The sequence below is a fragment of the Marmota monax genome, unplaced genomic scaffold, assembly GCF_021218885.2.
Source record: "Marmota monax isolate L192 unplaced genomic scaffold, Marmota_monax_Labrador192_F-V1.1 WCK01_AAM20220418_F8-fsc00082, whole genome shotgun sequence".
Taxonomy (NCBI): domain Eukaryota; kingdom Metazoa; phylum Chordata; class Mammalia; order Rodentia; family Sciuridae; genus Marmota; species Marmota monax.
In genome coordinates, this window is record NW_026695207.1 from 2,404,669 (window position 1) to 2,423,093 (window position 18,425).

At 50.6% G+C, this 18,425-nt stretch overlaps 1 protein-coding gene and 1 long non-coding RNA gene across 2 annotated transcripts in view; one reads left to right on the forward strand and one right to left on the reverse strand.

Annotated features, from left to right (window-relative positions):
* LOC124083599 (uncharacterized) overlaps positions 1-4,320 on the reverse strand; it is an 18,663-nt gene extending 14,343 nt beyond the window's left edge. Inside the window, exon 1 of the long non-coding RNA XR_006848830.2 lies at positions 4,195-4,320. This is a non-coding gene — a long non-coding RNA (uncharacterized LOC124083599). The remainder of the gene's footprint in view (positions 1-4,194) is intronic.
* Cfap90 (cilia and flagella associated protein 90) lies at positions 4,114-18,110 on the forward strand. Its single transcript, XM_046430326.2, has 3 exons — positions 4,114-4,369; positions 15,855-15,971; positions 17,661-18,110. The coding sequence occupies exons 1-3, from the start codon at positions 4,214-4,216 to the stop codon at positions 17,838-17,840; spliced, it is 453 nt and encodes a 150-aa protein (XP_046286282.1). The 5' UTR covers positions 4,114-4,213; the 3' UTR covers positions 17,841-18,110.
* The last annotated feature ends 315 nt before the right edge of the window (positions 18,111-18,425 follow it).

Here is an 18,425-nt window from a genome sequence, read left to right on the forward strand (position 1 = left end):
CCTCCTAGCTACTCCAGACATGAGTGTTTCAAGGTCCATCTAACTTACCTAGAATCATGGTAAAAGATAGCAAGTGCAGAGAAGTACTTCTTCAATTCATTTTAAGAAATGTCAGAGTCTGTGAATTGAAATTCAGTTATGCTGGGCCACTTAAACAAGTTTACAGTGCAATCCTAAAACAATAATCAAAAATGCTTTAAATTTAAAATGTAGACATTAAGCTTGTTTAAAAACCTCTGCATGTCCAACAGAAGATGTTTGGAAGAGGAGAGTTTTTATACTACAATTGTAGGCTGCTTTCCCTCTCCTCCTCAGTCAACTAGTTTTCAAGGTAGAATGAGGAGGCTGCTCTGCCTGACAGCTGTGAATCAGGGTGTAGAGCATCATGCCATTAAGGCCATGGCCTGCCGCAGAGTGGCCTGAGAGCCCTAAGGAGAAAGCGTCTTTCCCTGGCCAGCCTCTTGCTCTGCATGTACTTTGTATTTCTTTCAGAGAAGCATCCCCTGGCCAAGTGGCCTGAGTCCAGTCACTTAGTCTCCCCCACATCTCAGTCTTCTCATTGGCATAATGAACTTGATAGGTCTTCTCAGCTTCAAAAGTCAGAGTTTATGAAGACTCAGGATGAATAGAAATATGTGCCATGCAAGATGTACCTAGATCACACCTAAAATGTCATGTCAGCTACCACCTTTGGTTTCTCTTCCTCTGCCTCAGATTAACAGAAAAGGTGCATCTAACCAAGTGTCCTAAAAGCTTCCATTTTGCTCAAATGTCCAGAGAAAGTGCACAGGCATTCAGCTGCAGTATGGACTCCCACCTTCTGAATTCCTGCAAACTGCCCATCTCCCTAACCTCATGATGCCCCTGCAAAGTATTGGCTCACACCTCCCATAGGGAGAGAGATGCAAGCAGCAGCAGTGCTGGTAGATCAGCATCACAGTGCTGCACACACAGCCATTAGTGAGCACTTGGTCCACCTAGGGCAGAGCAGTGAGAAAGAAGACAGAAGGTCAGCCCTGAGCAAGCTGAGTAAGGGAAATCAGGCCTAGCGCTCTGAGTGCAAAGTCCACGGGACTGGCATGACATCTAGATGCTGCACATCCCATAGTGCGGCGGTGGGCATCTGAAACACTCAGGCTCATCTGATCTCTGCAGGCTTCCTCATACCCACTTTATCATTACCCTGTTGATTTGCCTCCTTTCAAAGGAGGATTTGCATGTTTCTTCTCTCCTTCCTTTTCCTGGCATATAATTTTGAAAGTAAGTTACAGACATGAGCGACTTAAACTCATTTTTTTTTAACTTTTTACTCCACTAATGTACCTGAAATACATGATAATGTGGGGAAAGATACTTGTAAAAAAATTAAAATATCTTAATACTCAAAACTACCAAAATTTGTTTCACCTATTGTTTGATGCAACTCTGGTACCGTGCCCTTCATCCTCTCAGTGCTGCTGGACCACTCCATGGTGCGGTGACACACCCTGCAGCATCTCACCTCAAGTAGATGCCCTGTGCCTTTCTCTGTCAGAGCTTCTCTGACACCAAGGAGATGGAAGCACAGGGCAGAGGTCAAGTTTGGGAGTAAACAAGAGATGAGCCCCACCCAAGGAGACTGAGCAAGAGATAAAACACACATCCACGTTGATGCAGAAAATACCCTGGTGTTTTCTAGGCTCCTCAGAAAGGTCTGGACCCAGTTGAGCACCACTTTCCCTCAGTAGTGATCTGGTTGAGGCACCTGGACATGGATTCTCCTGCTTCTCATTCCTCTTGGTTCCTCACTCTTGCTCCCTGGAGTCACCTATCCAAGCCCTTGTTTAGTCTCATCTTTTAGAAGAAACTCAATCTATAGTAACTGCACATTTGTCACCAAACACTTGCTGAGTACCTACTGAAGGTTGGAGTTGAGCCACCCAGGAAGAAAGGGCTCCCTGAGCTCTCAATCTAGGACACAATGACAGAGAGGCTTGGCGTGGCCAAACATTAATCAGACTTCTGAACCTTCTCCTTTGCCCATCTGTGCACTTCCTTGTGAAATTAAGTTTCAGCAAAAGAGCCCTGCTAAGTCAGCTTAGCCAGAATCCCCTTCCTTCATATCTGATCAGATTCCTCATCCTGCAGAGCATGCCTGATCTCCCTGGCCCATCTGTAGCAGGAATCCTGTTAGTTTTGTCCTGTCAGAATCCATGTGCCCCTAATGTTTGCTCTTAGTCACTTCTCACCCACGGACCCCAACCCTGCTCATTGGCTATAAACTCCCACTTGCCTGTACTGTATTTGGAGTTGTCTGGATGTCTCTCCTCCACTCAAATCCCCACTGGGGTCCCTGTATATAGGTGATGGTGCTGAGTAAATTCTTCCTGACTATGCTTTAGCAAGTATCATTGAGTAATTTTTCCTTTCATAATAACAAAATGACACCTGCTTAAATTGAAGCTAACAGATGCACCTCTATATGGCGGTGTAAAAGGACTTTGCAATTAAATGATTTCAGTCTCAATTTTGGCTGAGTTCCCAAGGTAATTGGTGTCAACTACTTGCACTTTACAAAGATTGACACCAGATCACCTATGCAAGGCTTGCAAAGTCTATGACCCTCAGTAGACCTCTCATGTCCCATCTTTGGAAAGGTTGAGAGAGGTTAGGGACATCAAAAGGGGCAGATTATAGAAGTTTTTTTTTTCTTTCTTTCTTTCTGATTTTCATGAGACTAGAAAATCATGAGTCATGCTCCCATGACTTCTGCCATGGGAGAAAGATGACAGCCCCCATCTCCTTCATTCACAATAAAGAGAAGTGATCTATCTCTGAACACCAGGGAGATGTCCACCTCTCCTGGGGTCCCAATGAGGCTGATATGTCTCCCTGGGGCTTGGGAACACTGTGGGAGGGTGTCTGATCTTTGACTCGTGTGTTCTGCCAGTGGAGCACACAGACGTGTTATGAGGACAAAGAAAGCAATGTGACCCCATGGACATGAGAGTCATATCCTGCCCAGGTGTATTCTACAGAGAAGTACCACAAGGTGCCTGGGCAAAGGGGCATCTTAAGCCACCAGCCTGCATCAAGATTGTAAACTAGATTCCTGCCAGTGGAAGAGAAGGCAGGACACTGCTCCTTCCTCTGTCCCACAGACCTCTCAATCAGACTCCTGCCCCTCTGTCCACCTGCCAGTCTCCTACTCCTGCAGGAAGCACCACCACCCTCAATGCATCCTTCACCACATCACCAAGGGCTCAGCCACAGGTGCCACACTGCCCTTCCATCTCCTTGAAAGCACTTTCCAGACTCTCCTAGGCCTGCTCCTCAGGCAGCATCCCTAAGCCAGCCTTTGTGGCTCTGGTTAGAGTGTGCCTCTCAAGTACTAGTCAGCATGTTACTTTTCTTTTTAACCTATCACCATGTCCAGCCCCGCGACCCCCCGACTCCCACTACACACACAAATCATAAGTTCACGCTCAGTACATTTCAAGCCAATATAATCAGGTTGGCAGAGTCTCTAGAACACGCCCACAGAGCAGCTGAGTTTGCCTGATTCTGAATTACACTGATTTAATTCACAGGCGGTTTACACCACCACTGACCAATGCTGTAACTGCTAGACACGTGTTGCTATTTAGCACTTCAAACGTGGCTAGTGCCACACGCTGAAACGACAATGTTTGGACATACTGAGTTAAATAGGGCAGTTAATATTACTGGTGTCTTGACACCTTTTCAATGTGGTTATTTAGCAAATGTAGAATCACACTCGTGGCTCTCAGTTTCTGCTGGACCCTGGCGCCCTAGACCCTCTGCTAGCCGTCTTCACCTTTCTTCTCGGTCTGCACCACTGGAGTGTAAGCTCCCCTGGAGCAGGGGCTGCTTGTTTCCAGGCCGTACCTCCAGCTCCGGGGGCACTGTGGTGCTGGGTTATTAACTGCCACAGGAGTGACCTGAGAGTAAAGCAACCAATAGCGCGCGAGGAAAGATAGGGTGGGCGTGGGCGGTCCCGGCAGCGTCTCCCCTTGGCCCCGCAGCTGGACCCCCTTCCCTGGTGTGGCCAGCGCACGAGGCGCCCCGCCCCCACCCGCTCGCGGGCCCTAGGGCCTGGTTGCCCAGCCCGGGTTTCCAGGCAACGGACTAACGCGGGCGCTGGGCAACCTGGCCCAAGGACTTGGACTGTGCCCCTGGGCGGGCGGGACGCACCGTGGCTGCGAAGGAAACGATGGATGGGAGCGACGAGGAGGACGAGGAGATCACCGCCGCCACGCTGCGGGGCGAGCCCCGGCCGCCGCCAATCTCCGCGCTGTCCTCCTTCAGCTACATCCCGCCGAGGCGCCAGGACCCTAAGGAGTACAGCTACTACTACCGCCCGAGCCGGGTGAGTGCTAGCGGCAGAGCAGGGCTGGGGCCAGGCGCACAGTCCCCGCGAGGCCGGGGCGGGGCTTCACCGCTGGGCGGGGCCTAGGGCGGGGCTTCACTGCTAAGAAGAGCCCTGGGGTGGGGCTTCACGTCTGTGGAGCGGCCCTGGGGCGGGGCGTCACTGCGGAGGAAAGGCCCAGGGCGGGGCTTCACAGCTGGGCGTGGGCCTGGGGCGGGGCGTCACTGCTGAGGAGCGGGTCTGCGGGGCTTCACTGCTGAGGATAGGCCCAGGGTGGGGCGTCACTGCTGAGGAAAGGGCCCAGGGCGGGGCTTCACAGCTGAGCGGGGGTGCCTGGGGCGGGGCGTCCCTGCTGCGGAGCGCGCCTGGGGCGGGTCGTTACAGCTTGGTCGGGGGCCTGAGCTGGGACTTCACGGTTGGGCGGGGCTTCACAGCTGGGCGAGGCCCGGGGGGCGGGGCTTCACAGCTGGGCGAGGTCTGGGGGCGGGGTTTCACAGCTGAGCAGGGGCCTGGAGCGGGGCGTCACCGCTGAGGAGCGAGGGGCGGGGCTTCACAGCTGGGCGGGTCCGGGTGCGGGACGTCACTGCTGAGGAGGTGACCCAGGTGGGGCTTTACTGCCGGGGAGGGGTTTGGGGTAGGTCTTCAGGATCAGAGAGCGGGAACTCTAGGTCTGGAAGGGGCCCTCAGGAGGGGCTTCGCTGCTGAGGAAGTGGTGAGGGGGACCTGGCTTCACTACAGAGAGTGTCCTGGAGTGGCGCTTCACTGCCGGGATCTGGGCGGGGGCTTCAAGGCTGCGGCCTGGGGAGGGCCTTCACAGTACCATTGGAGCCTTGGGAGTGAGATCACAGCCAAGGAGATATCGTTGAGGCAGGGTTGCCCAGTGGGCAGCGTTGGGGCTGCGCTCTCCTCTGGTCCTCTGGTGGTGCAGAGGGCAAGCTGCATTGCACTGGGGATCAGGGCCCAGGAGGAACGGGGCTTTGTTGTCAGGGTCAGTGGGTGGGGCGCCGGGTGCGGGGCTTCACCTAAGGGCGGTGCCTTGCAGGGCTTGCTAAGACCCAGAGGGCTGTATGCTAATGGGCAGGAGAGGGAGGTTGTTCCTCCTCCAGGCAGGTGAACCCCAAAGGACCATCAGTGTAAGATGAAGTCCCTTGGGGAGGAAGTTGGACAGAGACAGAACCTGGTGTGTGAGGGGATGTTCCCAGCCAGGACTAGGAGTGGGGTGGAGGGGCGTGGAGGGATGTGAATGAAGGATCCTCACTGAGTTAGCCAAGGGTGAGTTAGCCAAGGGTGCTTTTCCAGGAAGGGAGAAAGCTGCTAGGCGTCTGGACCCCTAAAATCTGTGACTAGGGTCTGTTTGTGGCAGGTGGGTCCAGAGTAGCAGTGGAAACAAGTCCTTGACCCAGGGACAATGCCTACAGGGTCCAGAGCATGGGAACCTCCTGCCACCTGCATGCCCCGCCCCCCAAAACAAGTGGGCGATCTAGCCAACAGCCTGCTGAGAGCTGGACTGGCATCAGGTTCTGGCCTGGCCCCAAACTCCACATGCCTAGTGAAAGGCTCCGCAGGTCTAAGGCCACACAGCAACAGCAGCAAATTCAGACCTTGTCAGGGGCCATCTATTCCTTTCTTCTCATGGGTGCTAAATGTCTCCAGGGTTTTATTACTCAGGATACAGGATGCAGGGTGTCATTATTGAAAAGGGACATTGGTTGGGACCTCAGCCTGCAGAGATAGCTCAGCACCTGGCATTCCTTATCTTTGCAATCCTGGTTGCAAGAGGGGTATCATTAACCAGGTGTGCGTTTGGAAGGTCATTCACTCATTAAGTTTTAGGTGTTCCCTCAAAACACATTATTCCTTTCCTCCATCCCACCCACAGTCCCAGAGCCCAAATAAATTTCATACAAATTAGGTCTGCGCATACTGGCATATTTTCACACACATAAAGTGTCAGGGTACACCATGGAACTTAGCCTTCCAGACAGAAACAGCTGTTCCTGGTTTTGGGGGTTGAAGGATGCCGCCTACAATTTCCGTGGAGTTCTAATCCCTGGTACCTGATTTGGAGATGGGATTCTACATTGGTAATCAAATTTAAGTGACATCATTGAGGTAGACCCTACTGCCCTATGACTTTCGTCATTATGAAAAGGGGAAATTGGGACTGAGACCAAACATGCACAGAGGGAGATGTGGTGAAGGGATATGGGCAGAGGCCATGTGCAGGCCACAGAAGGAGGGTTCAACAGGGCTTCCCACACAGCCTCTGCCAACCCTGCCAACGCCTCCATCCCACACCTAGGGTTGCCTGAACTGTGAGGCAATACGCTTCTGTTGTTGAAGCTTCCAGTGTACAGAGCTTCCTGCAGCTGTAGCATACCAGGACAGCAACCATAGGCCCAGCCTGCACCTGAGAGCATCTCTTGTAATGGCAGCTCCTCTGCTTGCCTTTGAGCCATGTGGAAGCCATGTGGAAGGACAGACAGGTAGAACATAGTAGGTATTTGCCATCAAATCTGTCCTTACAGTCCTGTTGCTGACTCTTCTAGGGTTTAGAGCTGTGATTCCCAGCCTCAAGGCCACCATGGACCTCAGTTTCCCTCCCAAGAATAGTGGCTTTTTTAGAATATATTTTTAGTTGTAGATGGACAGAATACCTTTATTTTTTTTATACAGTGCCTCACCTGTGCTAGACAAGCACTCTACCCCTGAGCTACAGCCCCAGCCCCCCAAGAACAATGTTTAAAAAGAATTTCACTTGTTAAATATATTTTGCCTTTTAAGAATGCAATGACTGTATGATAGCCAATTAATTTATGATTAATGAATAACATTAATACACAATATGAGGTAAATAGCCAAGAAGGTAAAGAGTCTTGATGTCTCAAGATCTATGCTGTTTTTTAAGAGAATAAAAAATTGGTCTGGCTTTTGGATATAAAGTAAAAATTCAGAACACACTATTCTGAGGGGTTCTGCCAAATGCCACTTCGATGCTGTGAAGAACTATGAAAAAAAGACCAAACACATGAGGGACGAGATGTATGTTTGTCAGAGATGAGAGCCAGGTTGCAGGACTCTGGGCACATGGATGTGAAGACACTGCAGCTCAGAACAGGCTAGAGTTGGGCTGATTTATCCACTCAGCCACAGCAGATAGGGGTCCCAGAGCAGGACACCAGTTCCTATGGACCAGATGTGGCCAAGGGAAAAGGCAAAGTTGAGGAGGGAGGCCCAGCATATTCTTCTTAAATTTCAAAGTCTAATAAATGGCTTTACCTTCCTGAGTTCAAAGTAAGGGGCAGAAATACTGGGAGGGGTGAAGTGACTGGGGCCTAGTCACTTGGAAAATCAGAAGTAAACCAGGAAATGTGTGCCTTTAATGCGGGGGTTGGCACACCAAGGCTCCAAGGTTGGAATCTGCTCTACTTCCTGTTTCAAATAAAGCTTTATCAGAACACAGCCTCATGCTTACTTGACTATCCCACCAAGTTGAATAATTTTGGACAGAAACCATGTGACCTGCAAAGCCTGAAACAATTAGTAACTGTTCCTTTACAGATAAAGTTCCCCACCCTCTGCTCTGTTATATTACTGCATTGGGGGAGTTCCCCACCCTCTGCTCTGTTGTATTACTGCCTTTGGGGAGCTAGGGATGGCATGAAGAACAAATCAATAACAAGTGAATCTTGGGGGAATTTTCTTAGCACAGTTTTGCTAGATGGGGTCACAGAAATAAACAAACAAAAAAAAATTCAAGCCCTGAATTCTTTAGTATCACATGAAAGAAAGTTATGCAGCAGAATATTAACACCTAAATAAAGGGTTGTAAAAGCACAAGAACAACAAAAGACATGTTCCAGCCCTTTGACAAGCTGGCTACCACTCCTCAAGATTATATGAACTGGTATTTAGTTAGCCACAGGCTTCCTGAGAAAGCAACTGCACCTAAAACCATCTCAGGCTCTACTCAAGCTGAGCGGGAACATTGCAGAATCAGGACTCAAGTCCGTCCTAAGCTGTGTTCCCTACATGCAAATCCATATGTAGAAATCCTAACCTTCAAAGTGACAGCATTAGGAGGCAGGGCCTTTGGTAGACACTCAGATCAGGAAGGTTGAACCCTCATGCTTGGGTTAGTCCTGGAGATCCCTTGGCCCTTCTGCCATGTGAGGACACAGCAAGAAAGCACCATTGTGAACCAGGAAGCAGCCCCTCACCAGACACTGAATCTGCCAGCACCTTGATCTTACACTTCCCAAACTCCAGAACTGTGGGAAATAAATTTCTCTTGTGTGTAGCCACCCACTCTATGATATTTTGTTATAGCAACTGGAATGGACTGAGACAGTTAATGACTGTGTAAACTGATGGGGGTCATGTAGTGGTTAGTAATACAGGCTGTGGAGTCCTGCAAATATCGTGGCTCCATGTTTACTAGCTATGTGGACTAACCAACTTCCCAAACACTCTCACTTTATCCATCTGTTATGGCCTATTGTCCCCTGGAAAGCTCATGTGTTAGGTAGTGCAGGAATGTTCAAATTATTTGGGGCTCATGATTTCAGAGGTTCAATGATTAGATTATGAAAGTGGTAACCTCATCAATGGATTAATCCATTGGTGGATTAATAATCAGAAAGGACTACTGGGTGATAACATAGGCAGGTGGGCATGGCTGGAGGAAGTAGGTCACTGGGGGCGTGACCTTGGGGATTATATATTTTGTCCCAGGCTCCTTGCTTTCCCTCTCTGGTTTCTGACCACAATGGCAGCTTCCCTCTGCCACACCCTTCCACCATGATGTTCTGTCTTACTCCGGCCCAGAGCAATGGAATCAGCCAACTGTGGACTGAACCTCTGAAATCATGAGCCCACAATAATCTTTTCCTCCTCTAAGTTGTTACCGTTAGGTGTTTTGGTCACAGCAATGAAAAGCTGACTAACAAATCATCCACAAAACAGACGGTGCCAACCTCATAGAGCTCTTCAAGAGTCACTTAGTAGGTGCAAAACGTCACAGAGTAAGCTTGTCGTATTTTAGCTGCTGTGACCTTGCTTTGCTTGTGACTGTTCCCTTCCACTAAGTGCTGGGCCCAGGGGCCAACCTCTTATTTCACTGACCTCCCCTCACTGTCCGAGACTAACTGGGTGAGGGCAGAATATAAGAGCCTCCATCTGATGGCTCCTAATCCTCCAAGGGGGCCGCCCCAGGGAGCCCTCACAGTTCACCGCTGAAGGCTGCACACGTATTTAAAGCCCTGGTAATGCCCCTGAATTGGAAGACAAATCTGTCCTCTCGAGCTGCCAGCTGAAACGTGGTGGACTCCGGTGCTGCTCCCTGGGGAGCGTTAGCAGCAGGAGTCTTCCTGTGAAATATGGTTCCAGTGGCAGCAAAGCAGATCAGTTCAATGGCGTTTTTAAATTACTTTTTTCTTTCTCTGCCTTGTGCAGCATTTTTGCTACTGAAATGGAAGAGGCGAGTCAAAGGAGAATGCCCTTCTGTGAAGGTTTTGATTAAATTCCTTAAAGTCCAGGAATTACATTAAAAAAAAAAAAGGCTAAGCAGTTTTAGAATATTCTGTCCTCTGCTGGGGTGGACTGTGGGAGGCTCTGTGTTGAGGGGGGTTTACTGTCTGGTCCTGGAGCTTTGGTGGGATTAGCTGGGGGGATTCTGCACTGTGGGAAAGGCGTGGAAGCCAGGGTGGACCCGGCCTTCTGTGAAGAACCCCGTCTTCCTGGTGACTGCAGTTCCCTTGCCCAGGGCAACCAGCACGCACTTGATGAATAGACTGGTGGAGGCCTACTGTCCAGGGGTTCTGTATACAGCAGGTGCTCAGTATGAGTTCCCCTTGCACTGGAGCCTTCAGAGACACTGAGGCAGCATAAAGACCCACCCGTTCAAACCCTGATTCTTGGCAATCAATTCAGAAAGAAGTCAGACATAGCTCAGAGTAATAGGTATGAGTTATTAAAGAGGTAGAAAAAGGGAAAGGGACTCTCTCAAGGGAGACAGTGGGTCCCTTCAGAAAGGAGAGGGACAAAATGCCTCTCCTGCACTCCAGTTTTATTGGGGATCCCAGAGAAATTCCCAGAGAGTCCTGCCCAGGTCCACCTCTTGACTTGGCTGATAGCAGGATGATGTCAGACTTTTAAGTCCCTGCCATGACAAGTCTAGGTCACCTTGGCCCAAGCTGACCAGTTCTTACTGGATTCTTAACCCATAAATTTTTACGGATTTTATGGTTAGGTGGAATCATCCTTATCTTCCAGAATTTCAGGAGGTGGACTGTGAAAAGGGTCACAAAGTCTCTTCCTTCTGGGTAACTTGGGTTTTTCTTATTGACACTATTCCCGGCCAGTAGTTTGCTGAGGAATGGGACTTAGCCTGTTCATGAGGCCAGGCAGGGCCGGTAAATTGCTTCTTGGGAAAGAAAGGACGTGGCGGTCAGCATGGTGGGCCATTTTACAGAATCATTCCCTTCACCTCATGTCCCCACTATTCACATCTGTCTGTTCCCCGACACCTGGGCCCCTGTGGCTCCTCTTCACTTTGGTCAGCACATTTGCCACAAGCACTCGGCCATTCCTAAGGGGGCTGTGAAGGGGGGAATCTCAGTGCCTGCCGTCACTGGTCACCTGTTAAAGTCCAGGCGCTTTCTCTCTGCTGTGCAGCAGCCCCCCCGCCCTCCAGTGGAGCCCTCAGGAGCAGCAGGAAGCCGACTCCTCCCCACGCAGCTCCTCCCCTCTCCAAGCCAGTTTTTCTCCTTGGCACCTACTCGTGTCCGACCTACTAAGCATTTCACTTAGCTACCTTGCTGTTGTTGTTTTTCTCCCACTTTAGATGGGCTGCACGAGGGCAGGGATCCTGTCCATCACTGTCTCCTCAGCAATCTGTGCCCCCCCCCGCCCCTCCCCTCGTGGGCTGGGAGTACCTGCCGCAGGAATGAATGAGGAGTGAGTACATGGAAAGCAAAGTCTTCAGACACAGGCACAAGCCACCTGCTGTCTGGAAGACGGGCTTCCTGGACTCAGCAGTGGCCTCTGTGTGGGTTTTCTGCTGTTTTGGTTGCCCTGGGCTTCCAGCAGAGTGCATGAATGTCTTCCTCCTGGTGGGCAGATCCTCAGGAAGGGCAGCTGGGCCTGAGTTCAGGGTTCAGTTTCCCTTGCAAACCCAGCAATGGGGAAGAATGAGTGAGCAGGAGGCAGGCGTGTGCTTCCCTGGGGAGATGAAGTGTTCCTACCCATCGTAGCACCTGTGTGAGCAGGTACACTGTGTCGTGCCATTGTGTACATGTGTGCACTGATGTGTCTGACATTTTTTACAAGAACACATTCACATACAGATCACATAAATAAGTACATATATATTTGCAGCTTGTTCTTTTCATTGAACAGAATATGTTAGTCGTGTTTAAATTCACCCCCCTTTAAGGGATTGCATTAGGCAGCTTTGCATTACTATAACAAAACAGCTGACACAGAGGTTTATTTAGCTCACAAGTTTGAAAGCTGAAAGTCAAAACAGCAGAGCAGGGCTGTGGTAAGGATACCTCTTGCTGTATTTCCTCAAGGATTGGGTAGAAATGGGGAGAACACAAGCCAGAACAAATGGTCACATCTCAAGCCAGGAAGCAGAGAGAAAGACTGGGGTCCTACAGTCCCTTCTGAAAGCCTGCCCTTGTGACTCAGAACCTTCCTCCAGGCCCCCCTCTTAAAGATGTCATTCTATCTTCCATTACTGCCATCCTGGGGAACATGTTCCCTACCCATGACTATTTGTTATGGTTTGGATATAAAAAGACCCCAAAGGTTCCTGTGTTGAAGGGTTGGTCTCTAGTGCAGCAATATTCAGAGGTGGGGTTTTTAGGTAGTCCTTGGGCCATAAGGGCTGTGATGTCATCAGTGGATTAATCCACTGATGGATTCTTAATGTGATGGCGTCATTGGGGGATGTGGAGAGAGGTGGGAGCTAGTGGAAGAGGTGGGCCACTGGGGTCATTCCCTGTAAGGGTGACACTTGTTCCTGGCTACTCCCCAGCCCCTTCCCTTTCTGCTTTCTGGCTGCCCTGACCTGAGCAGCTGTCCTCTGCTCTGCCCTTCCACCAAGATACTCTGCCTTACCTCATGCACAAATCAACGGACCCCTCTGACCGCAGTGAAACCTCTGAACCAGTGAGTTGAAATGATCCCTCCCTCCTTTACCTTGTCTTCAACTCAGGGCTTCCGTCTCGTGATGAAAAACCTGACTAACCCATGAGGCACATCCAAGCCGCTGCAGGTGTTGGAATAACAAGCAAATGACATGAGAAAAGAAAGAGCATTTTCCCCAGTAGGTCTGGCCCAGAGACGACGGGGTGAGAGTTCCACACGCGGGGTGTGATGGGAAATGCTGGGGAGAGGGCGTGGTGGGCACTGGAGTCCAGGGAAGAGCAGATGCAAGCTCCATGATTCCCACGTCTCCCGCCCCCAGTACTGAGGCAAGCCCTGGAGCACACCACAGTGGGAAACAGACGCACGTCAGGGGGCTCTGCAGACTTCAAGGGTAAAACATTCAGATCATCAGAAAATTCATAAAATTTCCCAAAGGACAATATTCAGGTACTGGAAGAAGAAACAGAATCTTTGCCACAGACAGACCCCAGAGAGCAGGGGAGCATCGCCCCCTCGAGAATGGTAAGGTTCTGTCCTCGACACGCTGCAGCCTAGGAGATAACAATTCAAATGCTGTTCAACTTGATGAAAATGACCTCACTGAGCCTCACACATTCCCGCACCCCCAGGCAGTGTTCTGGATTCATCAGAAGGAAGACGAGGCTCTTATGAATCAAACGAAACTGCCTTGGATTCCCTTGGGAATTGTCAGTTTTAAAAGTGGTTCCTACAACCCCGGACAGTTTGACTGGACTGAAGTTCTCAAGATGAGGCTTTACCTCTCTAAAGGAAAGAAATTTATTTAGCTTATAGTTCTGGAGGTCCCAGGGTCCACACCTGGTGATGACCTTCTTGCTGGCAAAGTCCCAAGGCAGTGTAGGGCATCCCAGGTGACAGGGAGTGGGCAGTGGTCTCCTCTGGTCTCTCTCTCTCCCTCTTATAAAGCCACTTCCTGTCCCACGTGCTCTGTCAGGAGACAGCACCACCAGGGGGAGGCAGCACTAGCAGCTGGGGAAGCAGATACCCCCTCCCTGCCCCCACCCCGGGAACCTCGGGCTGCACTTTCTTCCCCCTGGGGAGCTTCAAGCAGTTCAGGACCCCAGGAGTCCTGGCCTTTTCCTGGGAAGAAGTCCCTGAAGATGGAAGGATGGACTCAAGAAGAGAGTCCCAGTTCAATCACTGTTATCCAAACTAGAAAGAAAATACTAGGTCATTTTTTTCCCTACACCAGAGAAACCTCATATAGTGTGTAGCTTTACAGAAAAAAAAAAAAGGCCAATTCTTTTCTTTCTAGACAGTTCTCCTAAAACACTCTGAAGTGATCACTATCACTGCCTCCTGTCCCAGAGCGAGCCTTGGTCGTCTCAGTCTTTATTAGGAACCTCACTGCTGCTGGGCATGGAGTGATTAGAACCTCAGATTGCTTTTCTTTGGGTGAATTTCGCATATTCAGAATATTCCATAGTAAAAATTTTCATCCTTGAAAAATCAGGATGAAAAGAAAAAATATATTATTAGCAGCAGGCAGCCACAATGAGCTCTGTGACTGTCCATTTCCAATACCTAATCAAAGCCACAGTGTGCTTATCTTTCCTGGGCTTTAACTACTAATCTTTTTTTTTTCTTACGTTCCTTTATAGCCTCAAGTAAAAACCAATTGGAGTTTAGATGCTATTACAGAGTAGAGCATCTGCGTTTCCTCGTATTTTGCAATTAAAATCTCTCAAGGAATTACTCCTATTTCACACGATATGGATTTATAAAAAACAGCAAAACAGAAAATACTTATTTTTCTCTTGCAATGGCTGCTGCCTTTGTCTCTTTGTGTTTTGAGCATTGTTAGAAGTGTAGTATGGCCTCCTAGTAGTTGGTGCTAGTGACCTGGCATTGATTTCTCTCAGGTGGCCCCCAGGCCGACACTAAGAAGTCTCTCCAGTCCGGAGGCCTGTGTAGACGCTGTAGGTGGAGAGGAGCCTTCCGTGTTCACCCCCACAGCACAGTGGTCTACTGTGGCAGTGTTTGTATGTGGTTTCAGTGTCCCTCGAAGGTTCCTGTATTGACATTTAACCCCCATCATAAAAGGTACCCTCAATTTCACTGGGTGTTCAGAGGTGGGGCCTTTGGGAGTGAATGGATTAGAGAAGGCCATCAGACTGGAGGCCCAGGATTGACCCTGTTTCCACATAAGTCACTTCCTGAATTCCTGAAGGATTAAGACTACCTGGTTGGGATCAAGACCTAGAGATATCACAGATTCAGTGGGGTCATTTTCTCACACATCAGAGTTGTGTGTGAGTACATAGTACATTTTAAACATGTGATATGTAGGTTTATGCTATGTATGTTTATATACATATAGTATACATAGAATATATTCGAATTGCCAAGTACTATAACTATTACGTGACTCAAGAAAATATTTTTTGTCTTTCATGAGAGCGGTTTGCACGTAGAACAATTCAATTATCTGGTAACTTAAAGGATAACTCCTGTTTGATCTTATTGTTTTAGCATTCGGCTGGTGTTAGTGTTTTTGAGCATTATAAGCTTACCATAGATTATTTGGGAAATGACAACAAAAAATGTAGAAATGAAGAAAACACACACACACACACACACCCTTAGACACACATCTGTAGAAATAGCCTTGTTATGGTGTGTTTGTGTCCCCTACGTGTACCTATGTCAAACCTGACTCAGTGTTCTGGAATGAGGAGTGGGGCCTTCGGGAGGTGATCAGGTTGCGAGGATGGAGCCCTCATGCACGGGATTGTGCCCTTATGACAGAGGCCCAAGGGCACTTGTGTGCCCCTTCTACCATGGGAGGACACAGTAAGAAGGTGCCATCTGAGAAGCAGAAGCAGACCCCACCAGACACTGGTCGGCAGCACCCAGACACTGGGCTTCCAGCCTCTGGAACTGAGAAGTGAATTTCTGTGGTCCCTAAAGCACCCAGTCCATGGTGTTTTGTTATAGCAGCCTGAGTAGACTGAGACGGGTTTGAGCCCTGGAGATGGAGTCAGATGGGAAGGGAACCTGGGGAGCCTCGTCCTGCAGGGAGGGAGCACAGGAGAACTGAGAAGGGCATGGAGAAGCCCTGGCTCCGTCCTGGGGTGCTCAGCGTCCCGGTCTTGCAGGTGGGGCCTGGGGTTCCACCTGCACCTGGGCACAGTGGGCTGTGCTCGGAGCACTGACCTTTCCCACCATGTGTCCCACGTTGGGACCTCCAGCACTCCTCCAGGCTTCATCAGAGAGCCCTGCGTCTGTGCCCCATCAGGCACCAGCACCCAGCCTTCCAGTAACCCGTGGCTTTCTCCCTTTTCATTCCCAGACAGGGATTGTTTCCCTCTATGATTGTGTTTTTAAGAGGCGCTTAGATTATAACCAGAAATTGCACCGGGATGACAGAGAACACGCCAAAGGTCTGGGTCTCCATACCAATGAGGAGGTAAGATCAAGACAGGACACAAACAAATTAACAGATCAACAAAAATATGTGCCTTGGTGTACATGTGTGTACATGTGGGCTCATACATGAGCATGTGTGCCCCTGCATGTGTGCATGTGCTGCATGCACGTTCACACGTGTTTATATGCACACAGATGCATGTCCATGTGTGCCTGTGTGTACCCACAGCTATTTAATATTGTGTTCACTTGCTTTTTGTCTCCTTCTGAGCCTCTCCTATCTTACTGGGCTAAGCAGCTGAGACTAAGCTAATTTTCCAGTCCTTCTGTTCTGACATGGTTTGTGCACTCATTTTCCTGATTCTGTTGTTTGGTTGTATGAAATTTAACAATTTAAGGACAGCAAACCCAGGGAATTCTTTCCTACAGCCGGAGCAGTCCTGCTCAGCCTCTGGCCTGGTTGCCGTACTCTTCCCGGGGCGAAGTCAGGCCCTCCAGACTATCCTCCCAGGTTCCCTTACCACACTACCATGCCCCCACACCCGGGGCAGTCCCCTTCTGTGGTCCCACCTTTGTTTCTGAAAGGGAGGAGCTGCCTTGCAGTGGGCTGCACAGGCAGTGACCAGCAGAGCTGGTGAGTCTTGCAGGGTGAGGGGGGTGGCGATCCTGGCAGGAAGGATGCCAGGGGTTCTGCCTCTTCAGCCTGGTCAGGCCTGTCTGCCTCCAGGGTGGACCCTGCCACAGGCTTTCCGTGCTCTGCCATTGTCTTTCAAAGTCTGATCTGCGCACAGTGGGTTTACACAAGTAGGTGCTGAGGAAGTGTGGTCTTCCCTTGATACCTTACACAGAAACTGCAGTGGAAACGCCGCAGGGGGGGGCCTCCACGGGGGTCACAGATTTTGCCTGTGTGTTTTGTTTATACTCCCCTCAGCACATTTTCCAGCTGTTTTATCTTGACATGAAGTAAGGTGGTGCAGGTGCCACGTCAGGGACCCTGCTGCTGCTGCTTCCCTCCACCCTGATGCTCTGAGTTGGCAGTTTCTCATGAGGGGAGCGAGGCTCGGCTCCTTACCCGGGGCTGTCTCCCGTGTGTGTCCCTGAGCAAAAGGGGAACAGGACACAAGATCTGGCCTCTCAGAGTTGACACTCCTGCAAGAGAGAAAATCAGAAAGCAGAGAAATAGTGAGCAGAAGTGTAGGAGGTGATAGTGCATGCAGGAAAGAAAGCCATCTAGGGGGACGGGAGGACAGCAGCATTGAGACTCGGTGGAGTGAAGGGCCCTGCCGAAGCAGGGTAGAGATGTGACCAGGAAGGAGAACTGTGTACGAGCAAAGGCCCAGAGGCCTGGGAGCGCGGCTGTGGTGCTGGGGAAGGAGAGGAGGGGAGGGAGAAAGGCTGGCCGCAGGAGGGCCAGGGTGAGCAGGCAGGGAGGGAGGGGACAGAGGAGTAGCAGGACGCTGAGGTCAGGGTACCTGCCCCAGGGGCAGGATCTTGCCTTTTCTTCTGAATGACTCGAGGACCTTGGAGGGTTCTGAGAGAAGGGGACAGGGTCGGACATGGCTGAGAGGACCTCTGCTTCAGTGTGGAGGAGGCTGTAGGAAGCTGGGGAGGCCCTGGGTGGGGGCAGCCACCTGCTTGACCCCTCTGGATGGGACCTGGGCGGCTGATGGGTGGGCCGGCTGTGCTGATAAGCACTGGGAAAGCTGAACAAGAGTCTGTCCACATCCAGGAGCAGGAGAGGCCCGTGGGAGTGCTGATGTCCTCTGTCTACGGGAAGCGCATCCACCAGCCGGTGGAGCCCCTGAACCGGGACCACAATCGCGTGAACCACGTGGAGGCCGACTTCTACAGGAAGAACGACATCCCCAGCCTCAAGGAGCCCGGCTTCGGGCACATCAATCCAGCCTGAAGCCGTCCTGGTCACCTGTACAGCTCACCAGGGTGCCCCCAGGCTGTGCAGGGAGGTGGGGAGGGGCCAGCACCTGGAGCTTCATTTCCTGCTCAGGACCTCTCGGCACTCTGGTGCTGCCCCAGGACAGTGGGAAGGACCCGGCGGGCACCTGCAGCATGTCCTAAGCATATCTAGCGTGGGGATTTCCCCCTGCAGTTATCCTGTAGTAAATGTCTCTGGAGCCTGTGACATTGTGAGCATGTGAATAAAAGGAGCATGTGGTCCCTGGCTGATGGCTGGCTTTGTCCACCGGTCCCCACTTTCGCATGCTGTTCGTGGTGGGCCGTTACACAGAGGTGTGCTCTTACAGGTATGGTCGCCACTTCTGCGGGCAATAAGTGGCCTTGCCCCAAGAGGAGACCAGTGAAACTGCCTTCCCGTATGATCCGACTGTCCACCTGGCATTTTAGTTTTGTAGAGGACTGGGCCTCCAATAACTGAATCTTGCATAACTGAAAACAAAAGCCCCAGTACGGACGGGTGGCCGGCTGTCACTACTCGAGGAAGAAGCAGGCAAAGGCCAGGAGATGCCCGGTTTTGGTG

What these genes read in the sequence shown, in the direction of transcription:
- Cfap90 (XM_046430326.2), top strand. Translation starts at nt 4,214, where the DNA reads ATGGATGGGAGCGACGAGGAGGACGAGGAGATCACCGCCGCCACGCTG. An exon ending in ACTACTACCGCCCGAGCCGG is followed by an intron (nt 4,370 to 15,854) that starts GTGAGTGCTAGC and finishes TTTCATTCCCAG; the next exon opens with ACAGGGATTGTTTCCCTCTA. An exon ending in GTCTCCATACCAATGAGGAG is followed by an intron (nt 15,972 to 17,660) that starts GTAAGATCAAGA and finishes GTCCACATCCAG; the next exon opens with GAGCAGGAGAGGCCCGTGGG.